The following is a 19,301-nucleotide window of genomic DNA, read 5'->3' on the forward strand; positions in this document are numbered from 1 at the left end:
TTGACTGGACTTAACTGTCCAGGTGTCTATTACCTTTTTACCTTTACGCTTAGGCATTTATTTTTAAAGCCTACTGTCCTATGGGACGTATTTTCCTATCTTACACCACTTGAAAGCCTTCCAAATTAAATCTCAGGTCCTTCTGTACTCTGGTGTAGCAAGATACACGGCTAGGTTTGCAAATTCTCTGTGCCACCAAGACATTTGTTAACTGAAACAGTGCTACTGACCAGGCCAGAATTCTAGGTTGCACCATACCATACCTACATTATGAAGGGGAACCAGGTCGGCCGAAGATTGACCTCACATCTAACATTTTAATAGACCTGGAGCTTGTGGAAGCAAGATGGGGTGATTATGCGGAGAATGCATATTCCGATTTAGCCAAGAGAAAGTTAAGAAAACATGATCCTAATCTGCATTTTCAGGAAAAGTTCGACGACCCCCTTATCATGCAGCACACTGCCAGCGAGACTGTGCTCTCGTGTTATTTATTCAGCCTTATATAATATCTTGCTTGCTAAACTGAGGAAACCTAAGTCAACAAAGATAGTGGATCAAGATAGGGGTGGGCAATTTGTTTTACAAAAGAAGACATTAACATTAAAGGGAGGGAAATGGCTTTCACAAGAGCAAACAAAACTGCCCTGTCATTTAATTGCGTCCACAGTGTCCCTGAGCTGGAATTGCAGTGGGATAGAGCCAGTGGTGCCAGATGTGCCAAGCCAATAGCAATGTGCCATGGTGGCCAAAGGGAGGGCAGGCAAGGGGCCGGGCTCAGTGGCATGGATGTGATAGGGCAGCCAGGTGTTAGAAGTGATGTGGGCAAAAGTCCACCTGAGGTCCGGAAATAGCCAAGTCACTTTGTCCCAGTAACGATGAGAGACCAGGAAGCGCGTCTTTCAAACAGACATAGAATCAGATTTTAATATCAAGCTGCAGACAAGAAAGGTGACAGTGAGACAAGCCACCAGAAAAGCTTGTTCAGAGCTGCATCCCAAGTTGGGGTTTTCCAAACCCCTTTTATACAGGCATGTAAACAATAAAATGTTCTCACAATAGCTAACCATTTCCTATAGGTAAAGGTAAAGGGACCCCTGACCATTAGGTCCAGTCATGACCGACTCTGGGGTTGTGGCGCTCATCTCGCTTTATTGGCTGAGGGAGCCGGCGTACAGCTTCTGGGTCATGTGGCCAGCAGGACTAAGCCGCTTCTGGCAAACCAGAGCAGCGCACGGAAATGCCGTTTACCTTCCCGCCAGAGCGGTACCTATTTATCTACAGTGGTACCTCGCAAGACGAATGCCTCGGAAGACAAAAAACTCGCAAGACGAAATAGTTTTTCGTTTTTTGAGTTGCTTCGCAAAACGAATTTCCCTATGGGCTTGCTTCGCAAGACGAAACGTCTTGCGAGTTTGTTTCCTTTTTCTTAAAACCGCTTGAAGAGGTGCAGTTGCGACTTGACCGTGCTTCGCAAGACGAAAAACTGGCAAGATGGAAAGACTCGCGGAACGAATTAATTTCGTCTTGCGAGGTACCACTGTACTTGCACTTTGACGTGCTTTCGAACTGCTAGGTGGGCAGGAGCAGGTACCGAGCAACGGGAGCTCACCCCATCACGGGGATTCGAACCACCAACCTTCTGATCGGCACGTCCTAGGCTCTGTGGTTTAACCCACAGCGCCACCCACGTCCCACCATAGACTTCTTAATAAATGTATGCTTAACCATCCTATAGAAGCAACAGCATAGCAAAGCACCTCTCTTACTGGCTTGCCTGTGGCTCAGAAAGTTTCTAGCAAGCATTGTATAACTTGAATCAAGCAAATCAAAGTGGAGTCAGTCTTGCATCTGTCTACAGTGGTACCTTGGTTCTCAAACTTAATCCATTCCGGAAGTCTGTTCCAAAACCAAAGTGTCCCAAAACTTTCCCATAGAAAGTAATGCAAAATGGATTAATCCGTTCCAGACTTTTAAAAACAACCCTTGAAACAGCAATTTAACATGAATTTTACTACCTAACAAGACCATTGATCCATAAAATGAAAGCAATAATCCATGTACTGTACTATTAAATAAATAAGACAGTATTGTAGATGATAATTTTTTAATTTTTATTTTAATTCTTACCTGCACTGATGATAGTCATTGTTTGGATGGGGGGCTTTTATCCATTTCCGCAGTCAAATAATCAATCAATCAGTAGCCGAACTGGGTTCCACACAGTCACGAAAACAAATTAACTGAAAAAGCCATAAAAATAAATAGCAAAGACAAAGGCGCCAAACTTAATCCGTTCCGGAAGTCTGTTTGACTTCTGAAATGTTTGAAAACCCAAGTGCAGCTTCTGATTGGTGCAGGTGCCCCGGAAACAATAGCTGACAGCTGCATTGGACATTCGGCTTCCAAAAAACATTTGAAAACCGAACACCTACTTCTGGGTTTTCAGCGTTTGGGAACAAAGGAGTTTGAGAATCAAGGTACCACTGTATATGAAAAGGGATCTTGCATTTTCCATGTCAGAAAGAATTATGCTCTGCAAATAGGTTTTAACCTTCTGTACAGTGTGTTTTAAATTACAGTTGCAAATTTCTTAGTGACCATTTTATTGTTTTATCTTCCGCTTTATATTTTTTGTAAAACACTTTTGTAAAGAAGTTTTTTTCTACAATCAAGCAGTATATAAATTTCATGAAATAAATAAATAGTATAAAAAGCAAACTTATCGATTAGCTTGTTCAGTTAGAGAAGGTTAAGATCAGTTGATGGATGTTGTACATATATGGGTGTTTGCTTGTTAACAAATTAGCTCTCCTAAATTAATACAGTGAATCTGGAACTTCATGTTGAAGAGAACACATGGTACCTGGAGTGAAATATATTGTGGGAAGGTACAATGGAATATGAGGCATTGGAGAAGTTTAAAATAGTCTTCATTTTCCCTTTCAGTGTCTCTACCTTCTTCCTGTACTCAAACAAGGGCAGAAGTTTGAGGAAAGTGAATGGAGGGACACTGAGACAAACATTGTTGTTTTAAGCAACAGCAAAGGTTTGAGTAAAACAGGCTTGGAACTCAGCTACATTGGAAAGAAAAGGTGCTTTATACAGTGTTGTGTACTGTATTCATTATAACACTGGTGACACCAGATGCCGCTGTGGAGTTCCATTTTTGCCAACCCGATTATTCATACAAAGTTTACAACGCGTTTAACTGAAACGCTTCTTTGATGTGTTTAGATCCAGCCTTGGAAAGATGGTGAGGGTTTTTAAAAAAATAAAAATAAAAAAGCAAACAAGCAAGCAAACAAACCAATCTCAACAAGGGGAAATAGCAGAGATGTGTGCAACACAGAAGCTAACACAAAACAAGCTTACACAACAGAGCTTTCCCAACTCCCTTTCCACTGTAATCAAACCTGGTTGTAAAATTGCCACTTCTCCCTGCTCAGTGTTACCCTCTGGTCACTTCACTCAAACCTCTGCCATTGTTTGAAATTGTCTCTTTCCCTCCTCTCTTTCCTTCCTTTGCGCGTCAATCAAACCTCTGTTGTTGTTTAAAACCACCACTTCCCTCTGTATCCTTCTGCCACTCTATTTCCTATATCACGCTGGCCACACACAGTTACTGTGTTGATAGTTCTCCTCAATTTTCATGGAAAAATTCAGACATGGTCTCTGAACAAGAGGCCCTATTGAAGGTTAGGATGTTTCCATGTGAACTGTACAGTAAGTGGTGTGCATGTGTGTGTGAATTGCATTTCCTAATGCTTTAAATTAATTATATGCTGCTGGAATTAAAGCATCCTGTTCCTCTCACGTGACTTATTTTCTGCAGCAATGCAGGTAGGCTGATTGCTATCTCATTTCATCATATGATCATAGGAAGGCTGTGGCATAAGGTCAGCCATGACTTGGTTTTCCCTTCTTTTTTGATTGGGGAACACAGAGCACTTCCAGACTGTGCCTGTTTTTGGGGTGAGATTCCAATTGCATGCCAGGGAATTCTGGTTGCACATTGAACGTTCATTTGGCACTCTTCCATAACAAAGCCTCTCTCCCTTACCCCAATCAACCAGATGGAAATGCTTTGGAAAGTGTGGGGTAACTATTGCTTTGATGAAGTGTCCTGTAACTTCCCCACACACAAATCAGAATGGCTGTTCAGTCAGCAGCTGATGTTGACTATCCTCCTTGCAAAAATGGTGTAAATGAATCAGGATGTGCGCTCAATAAAGAGGTCACCTGGAAGCAATCTTAAGACAATTACCGGAAGCTATTAGCTGACAAGCCACTGACTGAGATGATACTGGAACTGAACCCAGTGACTTGCACTCTGTGCTCCCCCACACTTAACCTTTTGCCTTGTGCTTTCTAGGCACAGGAGCACATATACCTACTTGATGCCTGAGTTGTTCTTCTTTGCCCCACCGCTTTCCCCAGGAAAACCCACTCTTTAATACTGAATTGGAACAAATGGCAATTCAGATTTTTTGCTGGTTTCCATTTGCTCCATTTCAGCTGTAAAGAGCAGTTTTTGCAGGGAAAGTGCCGGCAAAAAACGGGGGGGGGGGGGGGAGTGCTCAGACACAGACGTTGAAAGTCCAGACTTGTGCCTAGAAATGCAGAGCAAAGTTAAGTATGGATGAGCCCTGGTGTATATGGGAGACACATGGTCAATATGACCTGGGAGTTCATGACTGGCCACAGCTTCTTGGAAAACGGCCAGTATATAGATCCCTGAACTCAGCCTGAAACATTTGCAGTTATAGTCGTACCTTCGAAGTCTAACAGAATCTGAAACGTTCGACTTCCAAAGCATGGCTTCTGATTGGCTGCAGGAAGCTCCTGGGTGTTCAGGAGTCGAAACATACGAGTTCTGGGGCGTTCAAGAACCAAGGTATGACTATTTAATGCCTTTGCACCATGCAGGCCCTCTTGGTATTCAGAATGTTGCTGAATGAATGAAATTTGGAAGCACTATTAAAGCCTAGGGGCCCATCCTGTTTCCAGCCAGTATTGCTGTGACATGGAAGGTCGCAAAATTGCTGCTGGAACAACCCCTCTCCAGCAGACTGTGGACTTTTTTTTCAGCCAGAACTCACTGGAACTCAGTTCTGGCACCTCTCAGATGAGTGCCACTGCCATTATAGGAGAACAAGAGAGGCGTTCATTGTGAGTTCTGGCACCTCTTCTTCTAGAAAAATAGTACTGTGGATAAGTATGCCATCATCGATAGCTACACCCTGCCTCACTGTGTCTGGCAAGTATATATAGCCTAGCAAAAGCTATGCAAACAAGATACACAAGTGCAGTGTACACATAATTCAACAAAGATAATATTTAATGCTTAACATTTGGGCATCAACAGAACATGGTGATAAGTAGCTTCCTTGTTTCACATCTTAACAAAGTTGCAGTTTCGTTGGTGGCTTTAGCTCATTGTTTTTTCTTGTTTAACTCAGATACTCACCTGTCATTTTGGTCACATTTTGATTTGCATAATTAAATTAAATTATGCATTTTAATAGGTAGGGTGTATATTTGGACTTCTGCGTAGCTTGCAGGCTTTCACCTTTTAGTTTTTAGTAGAACATGAGAAAGGGGGTTGATTTTTTTTAATTGGGTCAGTATCTCTTGGTATTAAAACGTGCAAGATTTTTTATCACAACGAATTCCTCAATAGGCATTCTGTATAACTCTGTCTTTGCTCCCTACCTTTGCCATGAGAAACTGACCTGAATATAGTATCACCCTGTACCTAATGAACTTCAGAAGGGACTGGCTGGATCAGGCCCATCTAGTACAACATCCTGTTCTCACAGCAGCCAACCACACGTCTAAGTACAAACCTTTTATTTTTAAACGTAGTATGCATTTACATTTCAATAAAATGTGTTCTGCATTTAAATGAAAATATCCTAATTTAACTTTTAATTCTGTAACCTCAGCATCTGCACTGCTGGTCCTCCGAGTTTGGACTACTAGGATGTGTAACAAAGATTTGCATATATGCAAATTAACATTTGTGCTCATATGCTTCCGCCCAGCCGCTTTCAAATAGACTATTGCCTGGGACGTCAATCATTGCCTGAGGGGCGTGGCAATACGGAGATACTATAAGAGGCGGGGCAAACTTCAGAGAACATCCTGAGTGAAGGACAGGGGTGAGCTTGAGTCTATCCAATGGGAGAACAGAGTTTTCATCACGTGAAAAATAAGGCCCTGTCTCGGCCAATACACGCAGAGACGTGGGATCATACTATGGAACAGCGACAGGCCTCAGCCAATGAAAACACTTGGTTTGCTTGTCACGTGGGTCAACCGTTCCTCAGTTCGCACCGCTCTGACAGCCGTATTGTAAATCAGCGGAGGGCCGGGAGGAAATGACTCAGGGGACAAGAGGGAGCGGGCTGCAGGAGCAGCCAATGAAAAGGCCAGAGGAGAGTCACGGGATGAGGATGACATGAGGGGCAAGTGTATGCTGTGGGCGGGCACGTTTCCTGCCCAATCATGGCGCGCAGGAGCTGCACGGGCGCGGCCACGAGTGCCCAATCAGTAAACAAATTCCCTGGCTCTCTTCACGTGACGAGGCTCTTTGCAGTCAACAGGAACAGGATGTCCTTCGTCACGTGACTAGGGTAGCGCGGGTGGGGGGAGAGAGAGCAAGGGGCGGGGTCGCGCGCTACGGAAGCCGAGAGGGACGCAGAGCAGGGCGGTTGCAGGAGCAACAGTAGCAGCGATGGCTGCGGACGGCGAGCGCTCCCCGCTACTACCAGCCGAGCCCGGGGATGGGGGCGGCCTCGGCGCTGGAGGGCTGGTCGGGCCCGCAGGGCTGGTCTCGGCCTCCGCCTCGAACCCGCCGGGGAAGCCGAACCCGCCTCAGGGTGAGCCACGCCCCCTTATTAATATGCATGAGATTCCAGTTGAGTGGGGGCGAGCAATGGAGGGGCGTCGGGGGGAGAAGGCGAGGGAAACCTCCTAAGTAGAAAAAGCGGAGTTAAAGCATCAGGGGCGGGGTCTTTAGCTGCGTGGGCGTGGCTACTTCGCGTGAGGGCGTGGCCATGTGCTGCAGGGGCTGGGCTGCAGGCAATGGGGTTCTAGGCGCCCCTGCCCAGCAATTAGTGAGGCAGTAAGTGGAGAAGTTCAGAGTTGGTCTGGGAAGGTTTTTTGTAGGGTGCTGGGGGGCAGGTAGATAAGAAAAAGGGACAGGTGAGGGCATGATTGGCTTCACAGTAGTCTGATGGGCAACATGTTAGAGGAGAGAGGTGGGTCACCCTGTGGAGGGGTTCCCCCAAGGCTGAGTTTGAGCATTTACAGGAGGCAATAATATGTTGGCTGACACTTGGAGGTCCGATTGCAAAAATAAACAAATGAATAACATCCTTGTCTTTTTCTGATCCACTCGGTGGGGTGGGGTGGGTGAAGAGTTAAGCCAAGTGCCTGCAGATATTGGAGTCTCATGGGATCAATTTGGGCAGAGCCGAGGACAGATTATTTTTTTTAAAGGGGTTATTGAAGTATTTGTGAAATGCAGTGTGTGTTGTTTTGGGAAAAGGCAGCTGAGATGCAGGTCTGGTTGAAGCAGAGTGAATAGGGGTTGGGGCACTGAAGCAATAGTCCATGCTCCCTTTCCACAGACGCTTCTTTCTTTCCTCTTGAAAGGGTTTCCTTCCTTCAGTGGGGTCAACGATGGGGGCCAGGCAGCTGTGCTTCCCGGAGAGGACCCCCCACCCTACTCGCCTATGGCATCTCCAGAGAGCGGCAGTGCTCCCATGATCACTTGCCGGGTTTGCCAGAGCCCCATCAATGTTGAGGGCAAGATGCATCAGCATGTCGTGAAATGCAGCGTCTGCAACGAGGCCACGGTGAGCACTGTTGGAAGGGTGGGTGGTATGATGGCAGTGGGGCTGAGGTAGCGGTGAAGAGGAGGAGATGTGTGCCAGGAGATCCTTGGCTCAGATCTTGTCTCAATTATCGAAGCTCTAGGCTTGTTTCATCTTTAGCTCAACAGCCATTATTTCCCAGCCTCAGCTGCTACCCACAACATCACTTCTAATAGCCAAGTTGTAGCTCAGGTGGCATATTAGGTACACATAAATATAGTTGTGGGGTCTTTTTTTTCTGTAGCAGGACTGTTTATTTAACCATGAGACCGGAGCTCAGGCAAAGATGCACAACTGATCTAGCTTGGTGTTAAAACACCTGCATCACATCCATTCTAAAAGATGTGATGTTCCAACTTTGGCATATCCAGGTGGATCTGAGAAATGCTTCCAGCCTGAAACTCAGGAGAGCCACTGCTAGTTGGTGTAGGTAGCATTACTGAGCCAGGTGGACAAGTGGCCTATCTTGGGATAAGTCAGTTTCGTCTGTAAGCTGTTGGTTTGCCAGGTAACTGTTGAGTCAGCCTTTGGCAAGTTTCCAACTACAGCTGATGGGAGTTGTAATCCAAAACATCTCAGGGAACCAACTTGCTGGTGGCTGTGCTAGGCTGATGGAGACCAACCAGCTGACTTCCTTTTAACTTGGGACATAATGAGAAAAGAAGAAAATGGGTAGGAACTTTTCTCTCTCCTCTCTCACAATATTAGATCCTGGGGTCACACAGTGAAAACCAATTGATATTCAGGATAACCAAGAGGACATACCAGTTCCTGTTCACACCCCTACATAATTAACCATTGACACCAGACAGGGTGTTGGTAGGTCTAAAAGTGGCTTACGCAGGCACATGGAGAAGGAGAGATTTATAAATTGTCAATGGTGACTATGTAGAATGTCCAGCTACAGAGGCAACATACCTCTGAATTAAAATTTGCTCAGCAAGAATCTAAAGGAAAGGGCAGTTACTTGCACTTGGTTAGTAAATGTCAGGGAACAGGCATTTTTGTCTCATCTAGCAGCGTTCATCGTCTTATATGGGAAATGGAGATCTTGGATCCACTCCAGGATCCTTTTGAGGTTTTTTATGTTAAAAAATATATACCCTGCCTTTTGAGGAGCTTCCTCCACAAATGTTGACTGGGATTGCAGAAAGAAGTTTTTTTTAAAAAAAATAGAGTAAAGGTGGCAATGAATTTGGATGAGATGAATCACTTCTTTCTGCAATCCCAGTCAGCATTCACCAATCAACCAAACAGATTGTTAGGCCCTCTGACACAGGTGTTCCCAACCACTTTGGAGTTTAGGGGTAAACCTGGGAATTATAAGAAACATACTCATTTTACAGATGAAAAGTTGGCGATGGTCAGAAACACACTTAAAAAGCAGGTGAGACACCAACCCCTGCAGAAAAACAACCTCAAAATACAGTACAGACCAAAAAAGTGCAACAGCAAACACCCTTCCCTAAAAGAAGGGTACCTCCTCCCAGCCTCCCAAAAGCCTTACAATAAATAGATATGAGAGGGGCAACTTAGGGAGCCCTAGTCCCAACAGTTTTAATGGAAGGAAAATGGAAGGTGAAAGATGCACATTCTTGACTCAGTCCCTCATCCCTTGTTCCCAATATATAGCATGAGGAAAAACTTATCCTGCACTCATGTTGTTACTGAAGGATTCGGGGATGGTTCCTTTGCACAACAGAGCTAGTGGGGATTTCCTTTTTCTTCATCCCCACGTCTAGTTCCTTGTAGGTCTGAGCTTCTGGAGGTAATAATACTCTGACTTATTGGGTTCTTGGAAGCACTACTAAGATAATGTGCATGGACCACTTTGAACACACAGGGTGCCTGGCTGGTGCAAAGTCTTGCTATGAGGACAGTTCTGCAGTGGGGCAGAGCTTCCTTTCTTGGCTTTGCTTCTCCCCATTCCTCCCTTTGCACTGCTCCTTTGTTTAGAATATTCTGTGTTAAGAGAGAGGGTAATACGCCAAAATTTCGCTAAAGCCTAGTTCGGCGTACAAACATAAATCTTGAAGCTGAAATTGCAGCTCAGCAGTGGCCTTGATGCTTGGTCAAGCAGATTCCACAGAGTTGATGTGATGTGATGCACTGCTGTCTGGGCACCCTCCAAAGTTTTAAATCAAAGCTACAGATCTCTACTCTGTTGTTTCATGTATTTCCCAGAATAATTACCTGGAGTTAACCTGACTTTTTTTTAATCTCCTGGAGAAACCTGTCTGACCACAGTTAGCTCAGCTTCTCATCCAATAAGTGAAATCTCATTTATGGATGCTGACAAACATAGAAGTGTGGTCCAGGAGGGATAGTCTGTTGGACTTTGGAGCTAGGTTTATACAGGTTTGCTGTGCTGCTGCCACATTCCTGTTGCGCTTTCTGCCTCTGGAACCTCAAATTAACAATAACACAGCATCCGTGGGGTAGAGGTACGGTGCAAAGCTTTTCAGACAGTTATTATATTGAAGAAAGAATTCATGTTTCAAGATTGTGAAATGCACAAGCTTTTCTAGTTGTTTTAATATGGTACTTTATCATTAAGTGGGAATACACTATAAATACCAGCAGCTTAGGGTCAGCTATAAAGATGAAACAACTCAGCTTTAAGGAAATAATTGCTCTGTTGAAACCCTTTAGTCAGATTGTCCTTTTGCGCTCTCCAATTAAGCCGTACCAGCTTAATTGGAGGCCACTACTAGAAGCCTCTTCTATCAGTCCTCTGCTGACCTATTGGCATTCAGATCTATCTATCTGTGGTTCCCTGGAAGTCTTCTCTCCAGCACTCCTAACCGCCAGCAGAGCTCAACACTCCGAGCTGCTTCTCTCTCCTTCCCTCGGGGCTGCAGACAAATTCTCCACTTAACTCACTGAGCCAAGTGATTCAGCGATCTTCAACAAAACCAGATCTCTGGCTTTTTGGACCGTCTGTCTTCTTCCCCAGCCCTCCTTTATTCTGCTGTCCATTTCTTCTGACCAACTCCTCCTTCCAGCTCCCAGACCCCTCCTTTTACTGCACACCAGGCCATATATATACTACTTCTAACCCCCACTAGTGCAGCCCCAGCCAATCGCACTGCCCAAATGAAAATTATAAGCCTCCGTCCACCAATCAAAATATGCATATCTTCCATCCCTGTTTTGCATACTGTGAATTTCATCACCAGCCCTTCCTCAGAGCTGTCTGTTATGGCCCCAGTGACAATTAAATCACTGAAGCAGAGTGAAGTCTTCCAACATAATCATCACTCTATACATTACCCAATGCACATTCAAACCTCATTCACATGTCAATTTCTTCACATGTTGAAACATTCCTTAATATTGGGCTTCCCCAGCCTGGTGCCCTCCAGATGTTTTGGACTACAACATCAGCAGGGATAATCAAGAGTTGTAGTTTAGGAGCAGAGGGAGGCTTGTGTGCCTTAACCCAAAGTGAGGAACTTGCAGTCCTCCAGATGTTCCTGGATTTCAGCTCCCATCCTTCCTTGCCATTGTCCATGCTTGTGGCAGGGTTGACAAGAATTGAAGTCCAGCAACACTGTAAGGCCACAGCCCTCATTCCTCTTCTAACCCTTCACGACAGATTATAGACATATTCACTGGAGTCCAGTGTGACTTAGTTCATTGTGATTTTCATACATTCTCTTCTGCAGTGTAAGTTGAACTAGTATTCCTTCTGCCCTCCTTTGCACGGTCTGCTTAAACTGGGTGGTGTGGGTATTGTTACATTCCGTACTAGAGTTTAAAGCACTTCACAATTCTTATCTCCACTTTTGCATTAGGAGGAGAGGTGTGGCTGCGAGTTTAATTATTTATCTATGACCATCTACAAAGCCTTACAGCTAAAAGAGTCTCCCAGGTCCAGAATACTTGCTCTGAACCCTTGCTTAGCACTGACTGTTGCTTGTCATATAATACACAGTTCAAGATACTTGGGACCAAAAATGGAATAAAAAATTGACCTGGGGTGGAAATCGACCTGCAAATTTCTGTGCCTTTCTCCTCCTTTTGCCTAAAGTCCCATCTCTTCTGCTGCAATGAATACCCCTTTTTCTCAATACCTTGCTATTCTGGGTCCTGCTATTCTGGGTCCAGCCTCCTCCCCTCACTCTTAAACCAGGACGTGTGTTTGCTTCTTACGGATTGTGTCTTTTTGCCTTCTTTCTGCTACAGCCTATCAAAAATGCCCCGCCTGGTAAGAAGTACGTGAGATGCCCCTGCAACTGCCTCCTGATCTGCAAAGTGACATCGCAGCGCATTGCCTGTCCTCGGATATACTGGTAATGGAATGGGCTGGGAGAGGTGCTGAGAAAGGGGCCCAGCGGCTTTGCTGCAGTTCCATTGGGGAGTTTGGGGATGGGACCCCAGTTCTGCAACCCAGATGATTTCTGAACTTGAGATAGGCTTGTGGGGAGGAGGGTACCCTAGAACTCCACCCCCACTAGGCTCCATGGAGTGGTGGCTTACAGGTTCTGGCCAGCCAGCCGGGTCCTAAATTTCTCACACATCTGTGGGCCACTATGACAGTTGGGTAGTCCCTCTCACCTGTCAGTCACCTGACACCATTGTTTCAGGTGACTTAACGTCAAAGGAAAGAATTGGGCAGAATTTTTCTTTTTGTTAAGGCAGTCAGAACCTTTTGCTTATCTATTGCAAGTTTATTGCCAGAGATCTGTTGATCCTGACTTCCCTTTTGCCCTCCTGCACCCCGACCTAGACACCAGCTGTTTACCCACTCCTTTTTTCCAGTGGCATTTCCTTATCTAGGAGGCACCTGTAAACGAGTTGTTATATAAACTCTGAGTTGGTCTGTTTCTGGTGACTTAGTTTTTTTTTTAAAAAAAAGCCTCTTATCATATTGAGGACCAACCAGCTGACTGGATATAAATGGCTTTAATTTCACTTGAAGCCTTAATCTGAAACCCCTCCCACCCCTGAACAGGATGCGGCCAGGAGCCTGGTGCTGTTTGAAATAAAAATTAAGAATCCTTGTATCCTGGGGAGAAAAACGTCTTTACTAGGAAACGTTTGCTGCATTGTGTGATCAGATTGTTGTGTGTGGGAACTGTGAAAACAATGTCACAAAAGCAGGGAGCCATAGATGCTTGTTTTAGGAGGTGAGGAATGGAGAGATGGAGCACTTCTTTTTACTTGCTGTGATCAATTGTTGTGTTGCTGGGGAACTGAATTTAGCTGGGCGGGCTGGATCTGTTGGGAGGACAGACCTAGCTGCATGTCGGGACAATATTGGCAACAAGGAGGGAATAAAGGAGTAATGTTGGGATTGGGAAGTGGGTGGTGTGCCAGTTTCCAGGCTTTCCCACTGGTACAGGCATGGAAAGGCTTATGAGAGCAGTCATCTAATCTAATTCTTCTTCTTCCCCCCCTTGCTCCCAGTAAAAGGATCATTAACCTGGGCCCAGTGCATCCAGGACCCCTGAGTCCTGAGCCACAGCCGGTCGGTGTGCGCGTCAACTGCGGACATTGCAAAAACAACTTCCTGGTAAGGGTTGCTTGGAAGTGAGGCCAGGGTCATTGGGGTGGAGCGGGGTGGAAAGAGAGAAGGCTAGGACTTAGGATCTTCCCACTGTCCCCAACTTTTGGAAACGAAACAGTAGTTTGTTATTTTGCCTAAAATACCTTTTCTCCAGAACATTGGTGGGATGAAGCCAGCAACTGAACCAACAGTGTATGTAACGGACAGAGCAGAGGTAGTCAACGTAGGGCCTTCCAGTTATACAGCTCAGATCAGCCCCACTGTGGCCGATTGTCAGGGGTGGTGGAAGTTGCAGTCTCAAAACATGTGGAGGGAACTGGGTTGGCTGCCTGTCCCTGGCCTGGTCTTTGCCCTGGGAAGCCCATGATCAAATTGTCAGCCTCAAATCTCGCCTCTGGGCGGCCTCTGGGCATCGGGATCTCTCGGCTGAACGTCCCTTGTAGGATTACACAGAAAAATTGGTGGGGGAGCAACGTCCACTGCTCTGGGCTCCCTGGCAGAAGGGCAGGATAAAAGTGTAATTCACAAATCAGTTGGCCCACGTGCTACAGTTAAGGAGTGTCTTGTTCCACTTTTGGGATTCCTTTTGGGATGGGTGGCAAGGGATAATCGTGCCCCCTCTGTTGTGGCACCCTGACAGACCCGCTTGAATAGCTGGTGCTTGGGAGCCGGGTGAGCACGTGGTGTGCTTGACAGGTGGGTACCTCTAGAGTTGGAGCAGGCAATTTTTTCTTCAGATTTGGTTGACTAGCTTTACTTCATGTTTTCTTTTTGTTTGTTTTTTCTTCTTCCCTTCAGTGGACAGAGTTCACGGACCGCACATTAGCACGATGTCCTCACTGCCGTAAAGTGTGAGTTAACTCCACTCTTCCTTAACCCACAAGCCACACTCACGGGGCAGGGGGAGATTGAGGGAATGTTCTGAATAGCTGCTGTATGCATTTCATAGAATCATAGAACTGTCGAGTTGGAAGGGACCCTGAATGTCATCTATAGTCCAGCCCCCTGCAATGCAGGAATCTCAACTAGATCATCCATGCCAGGTGGCCATCCAACCTCTGCTTAAAAACCTCCAAGGAAGGAGAGTCCATAACCTCTCGAGGGAGACCATTCCACTGATGAACTAGTAGCTGGATTCGGGGAGTGGGATTGGCACTTCTTTTTCTCAGACAGGGGAACCTGGAAGTGTGTTATGTATTTTGAGCCAGGCTGCTCAAGAGCACAAGCTGCATTTTTGTTAGTCACCTGAGCAGAGGCTGGCTGCTTGCTCTGGGCCAGCCAGTGTGGCAAACTACTCTGAAGTGCTTCCCCAAGATCTGAATGTTCAAATCCCCCCAGAGAACTGAAGCTCCCTAAGCACAGTTTGATGGGCTGCCTATATCTGCCCCCAGATCCTCCATCGGGCGACGCTATCCCCGGAAGAGATGCTTTTGCTGCTTCCTGCTAGGCGTGTTGATGGCTGTGACAGCGACAGGACTTGCGGTGAGTGTGAGCAAGAAGGCACAGTCCCAGTGCGGCCCTTGCTGGCGTTCGCTGTCTGAAACTGAACTAGCCCTCGCTGCTCAATTTTCAGTGCAAAATATTAGGAAGTTGCATTAGATCCGGGCCTGGGGCAGCTTTTGTACAGGCTGCTAATTTCTCAGTACAGTCGTATCTTGGAAGTCGTACGGAATCCGTTCCAGAAGTAGTTCAACTTTCAAAAGGTTCGAAAACCAAGGAAGCTACTGCAGCCAATCAGAAGCCCCAGCAGATGTCTGGGTTCCAAAAGAACGCTTACAAACCAGAACACTCACTTCCGGGTTTGTGGCGTTTGGGAGCCAAAACACCTGAGTTCCAAGGTACGACTGTACAACCTGGAGCCAGGGTTTCACCGAAGCCTTTGGCAAGCTCCCTTCAAGTAGAACATTATGGAATCCTCAATACACTTCCTTATTTGTGAATGGCTTTGTTGAGGTATCAGAATTACGGCGCACGTACAGAAAATCATAACGCTAAAAAGAGGCAGATGACATTTCAAGGGAAATTCAACAGCGACTCCTGAAAAGTCCCTAGGAAGCAAAACTTGGTGGGTATGTTTTGGAGAGAAACATGAGCACGTTGGACCACTCAGAGTGTGGTTCCCAGAGTTTGGTCCTAACCTCCCCCACATATATCAGCACTGCAGTGTGTGTGAAGCAGCAAGTTAGAGCCCCGTCCCCTTCTGGCATGGGACTAGCCTATCTGTGCCCCATAGGAGTTTATGCTGGACCCTGAGCAACGGTTCACCCTTGGGCTCCTCCCAATACCCTCAGTCCCCTCCCTCTTTCACAGAAAACCTCTTTATCCGTTTGACTGGTGGTGAAAGTGAGCTAGGCATCTTCACCATTCGCTGACTCCTTTTTGCCTCTCCTTTTTGTCTCCAGTTTGGTACGTGGAAGCAAGCCAAGATATACGGCGGGATCTACGCCTCTTGGGCCCTGGTCATTCTACTGGCCTTGGTGTGCCTTGGTCGAGCCACATACTGGGCCTGCATGAGGGTCAGCCACCCTGTCCAGAACTTCTCCTGAGCCTTTTCCTCCGTTTCCAGCTCCCGCTGCTGCTCCCAGCACATCATCTACTGAGAGCCAGCCCTGTCCGTCCTCATTTATTCCCCCCCTTCCTTCCGCTTTGGGGCTGGGACCTTCCGGGGCCACCCTCCTGCTGTGCCAGCACCCTATTTTTCATCTCAGCAGCTGCTACAACCCTCACCCAGGAGTCTCTTTCCTGGTCGTTCACCCTGGATCTGGTGGTGCCAAAAACAAACGATCTGACCTGAAGAACATTCTTAACCTGCGGAAACCGGGGGGGGGGGGCTACCCCAGCAACAGCAGAGTTCTCCGGGGGCAACAGAACACTAAATGGGACCAACGTCAAGAGGGGCTTATGCGTGATTAGACATTGTGGGTTCCAAGAAACTGGCACAAATTCCTGAGTGCCTCCCATGTGGGAGACATCAGAGCTACGGCGACTGCACTGGGACATATGAGCAACAGGGGCCAGAGTGGTCGGGTGATTAGATTGAAGCGGTCCAATCCCAGTTGTGATGGGCTCAACCACTTGAGATAAAAAAAAAACTACAGTGACTCGGCTGGGACATTTTTGGCAGAGCGGTACGTTTTCAGAATCCGTTGGCTTCTCTTTGAGCTGCTTTTGAAACACTTCCCAGGCTGGAAGGAGCTACAAGACATCAGCGCTGCATCCTTTCTCTTTGCTCCGTGACTTTGGGGCAGCTGCGAAGGACAGCTCAGGCTGCGAGAGAGTTGAGGCACCTTGCACGTTCCTTAAACGGTGAGCCTGCGACGAGAGGCGTGGAAGGCGACCAGATCCTCGGCTGCTGGCTTCCCGTGGCACTTGGGAGAACTCGGTTACTTAATGGCCAGTACCCTGCACCTTGGCGTGGGTGCTCCAGACCCCTTCCAGGCCCTTCTTCTCCCCAGACTCTCCTGTCCCTTAATACCACCTGGCGTTTGGCTAAATGTCCCCTACCCAGTCAACAGCCCTCTATTCTGTGACCAGCGGCAATCCCGAGATCTGGAAGGCTCATGCTGACAGAATCTCTGTTACCACATTTTGACACTTTAAAAAAAAAAGTCTCTTGATCCTACTTCATTTCTCTCTCCCTCTCTGCCCTTTTTTGTTTGCACATTCCATGGTGGAGGAATTTCCCCCTCTTGCCCCTCCAAGAACCAAATCCCTACTTGGGAGGGTGGGGCTGAGGGACCCTCCCCCATCTTACGCATCATGTCACTGATTTGTGCCTGGTTTAACAACCCCCCCCCCCATCCCATCCTAATCATGCACTGAGACTTGTCAAGTTTCAGCCTTGGATCCAGGGGAGTGGATTCCCTTTCCCGTATTTACTGCTGGGTGGGACAGCTAAGTCCTTTCCCCTCTTCTATCTGCAATTCCGTCTGCGATCTTTCCTCCTGGCTTGAAATTCCAACCTCATCTCTTTTGTGTTCTGATCCTGGACATAACTTTTCCGCCCCTGCCCCTTCGACTCGCTTCCAAGAGCATGCTTTTGTGTTACCCCATTTTGGGTGGTGGTATTCCTTCCCTTAAATCGGGGAACCTTTGGGCCTCTAGATGTTGCTAGACTTGCATCTCCCGTCATTCCTTGCTGCTGGACCCTGTTGAAAGAGCAGCAGCTGGAGGCCCCAAGGTACCCCACTCCCTGGCCTAGGTCATTTGAGGCCTGCGAGAGACGTTCATGGGAGGGAGGCCTGTCTTGGCAGCGCAACCAGAGGGGAAAGGGTGTCAGTCCTGCTTCCATGCATGTCTTGGCTTTTGTCAATGGGGTGTTTTTAAGTCCCTTCCTCAGATTCCCCCCTTCCTCGTGCCCCCATGGCTTTGAGCTTGTGGCCCCAAAACTTGTTGCCGTTGCAGCTTTGTATATATAAGAATAACTGATGTGTACATAGAGCTATTTAAGATTCGCTCTCCTTCCCGGCGGCTCCCTCGCTCCCTCCCACCTGTGTGCCTGCACCCTGTCTCTCCTTCAGTCATGCTGAAACTCGCCTCTCGCTCTCCTTTGCCTCCACACAGCCAAAGGAGGAATGCAGATTGGATGGTTGTAAATAAAGTAAAAGATTCCATACGTCTTCTGAGGGGCGGATGCCCTTTGGGTGGTTGTTTTCTTGGGAGTGCGGTTTGGACCATATTTGGATTTTGGAGGGGGGTGCTAAGTGGGGACGTGCCGTTTCCTAATTTCAACCTGGTGCCCTCCAGATGTTTGGGCCCACAACTCCCCCCAAGTGTCCTGCCAACATACAGTGGCCAGGCATGATGGGATCTCCCTTATAGGTGGATTTAATCCTGTGCCCTTCAAACAAAAACTATCCTGGTCTTCATTCCTTGTTCACCGTTGCTAATATGGGGCTGCCCTGAACTGAGGGATGAGGGAACCTGTGGCCTTGCTGGTGTTGGACTATGAATCCCATCAGCCCCAGCTAGCATGGCCACTCTTCAGGGGTGATGGGAATTGTAGTCCAGCAACATTGGGACGGCTACAGGTCCTCGCCCCCATCCTAGCCCTAAACCATTTTGGGACCGAAATGGGGAAATCTAAATGACAGGTTAAAAAGCCCTTAAACTATGTCAAGACCATCTTCTCCATCGGGCTGGGCTGCTTTTGACTAGCACTGACAGGCATTTAAGGTAGGATGTTCTGCTTGTTGAGAATGTTCCCATTTAAGATGTCGACACAGTCCACCAGGAAATTCTGCTTGTTGAAAGAGCACCCTGAATTGCCCCCTAGTCATCCAAATTTGCCCTTTAATCATGCCTCACGGGGATTCCATTCCAAGCCTACAGGCAGGGCTGCTACATCACCTCAACAGACGGCTTGCTGGCAGTGTGATTTGGGAAGAAATGTGGTGTTTTATTAACTGCAAAGGCCCCCGGTCTTGTGCTGCCACCCTCCCAACCCTCCAATATGTTTAGATAAGCTTTTTTAAAAAATTGATTTCTGCAAACTACTTTGTGTTGCTTACCTGAAAAGCAGTATGTAGCGTGGAAAATCAACGAATTCAGCTGCAATAGGCTGTATGCATGTGGAGAAAAAATGTGACTTGGTAAATAGTAATCTAGAGCCAGGTTTGCTGTCAGACTGAGGCTATTACAGGGGTAGCCATTTGGGACCCTCCATTGTCCACTGCAACTCCCATGAGCCCCAGTCAGCATGGCCAAAGGTCAAGGGAGATGTGGTCCAAGAATATCTGAAGTGAGGGCGCCACGTTGACTACCACTGTGTTAGGGAGAGCTGCGTTTAAATCTTGATTTGAGTTTGATAGTCACTGGATGACGAGTCAGCCATTGCCAAAGGTCTCCTCATAGGTTTCTTGGAGGATCCAACAGACAGGGAAAGTAATTCCTGTGACTCTGGAAGA

The 19,301-nt window shown here is 47.0% G+C and overlaps 1 protein-coding gene across 1 annotated transcript; it reads left to right on the forward strand.

Moving 5' to 3' along the window:
* The first annotated feature begins 6,654 nt into the window (after positions 1 to 6,654).
* PIP4P1 (phosphatidylinositol-4,5-bisphosphate 4-phosphatase 1) lies at positions 6,655 to 18,010 on the forward strand. The gene is made up of 7 exons (XM_053363850.1): positions 6,655 to 6,884; positions 7,663 to 7,865; positions 12,072 to 12,178; positions 13,296 to 13,401; positions 14,194 to 14,246; positions 14,787 to 14,877; positions 15,798 to 18,010. Exons 1-7 carry the CDS (start codon positions 6,740 to 6,742, stop codon positions 15,939 to 15,941), a joined length of 849 nt encoding a protein of 282 aa, XP_053219825.1. The 5' UTR covers positions 6,655 to 6,739; the 3' UTR covers positions 15,942 to 18,010.
* Positions 18,011 to 19,301: the final 1,291 nt, after the last annotated feature.

Source organism: Podarcis raffonei, chromosome 13 (assembly GCF_027172205.1).
Source record: "Podarcis raffonei isolate rPodRaf1 chromosome 13, rPodRaf1.pri, whole genome shotgun sequence".
Lineage (NCBI taxonomy): Eukaryota > Metazoa > Chordata > Lepidosauria > Squamata > Lacertidae > Podarcis > Podarcis raffonei.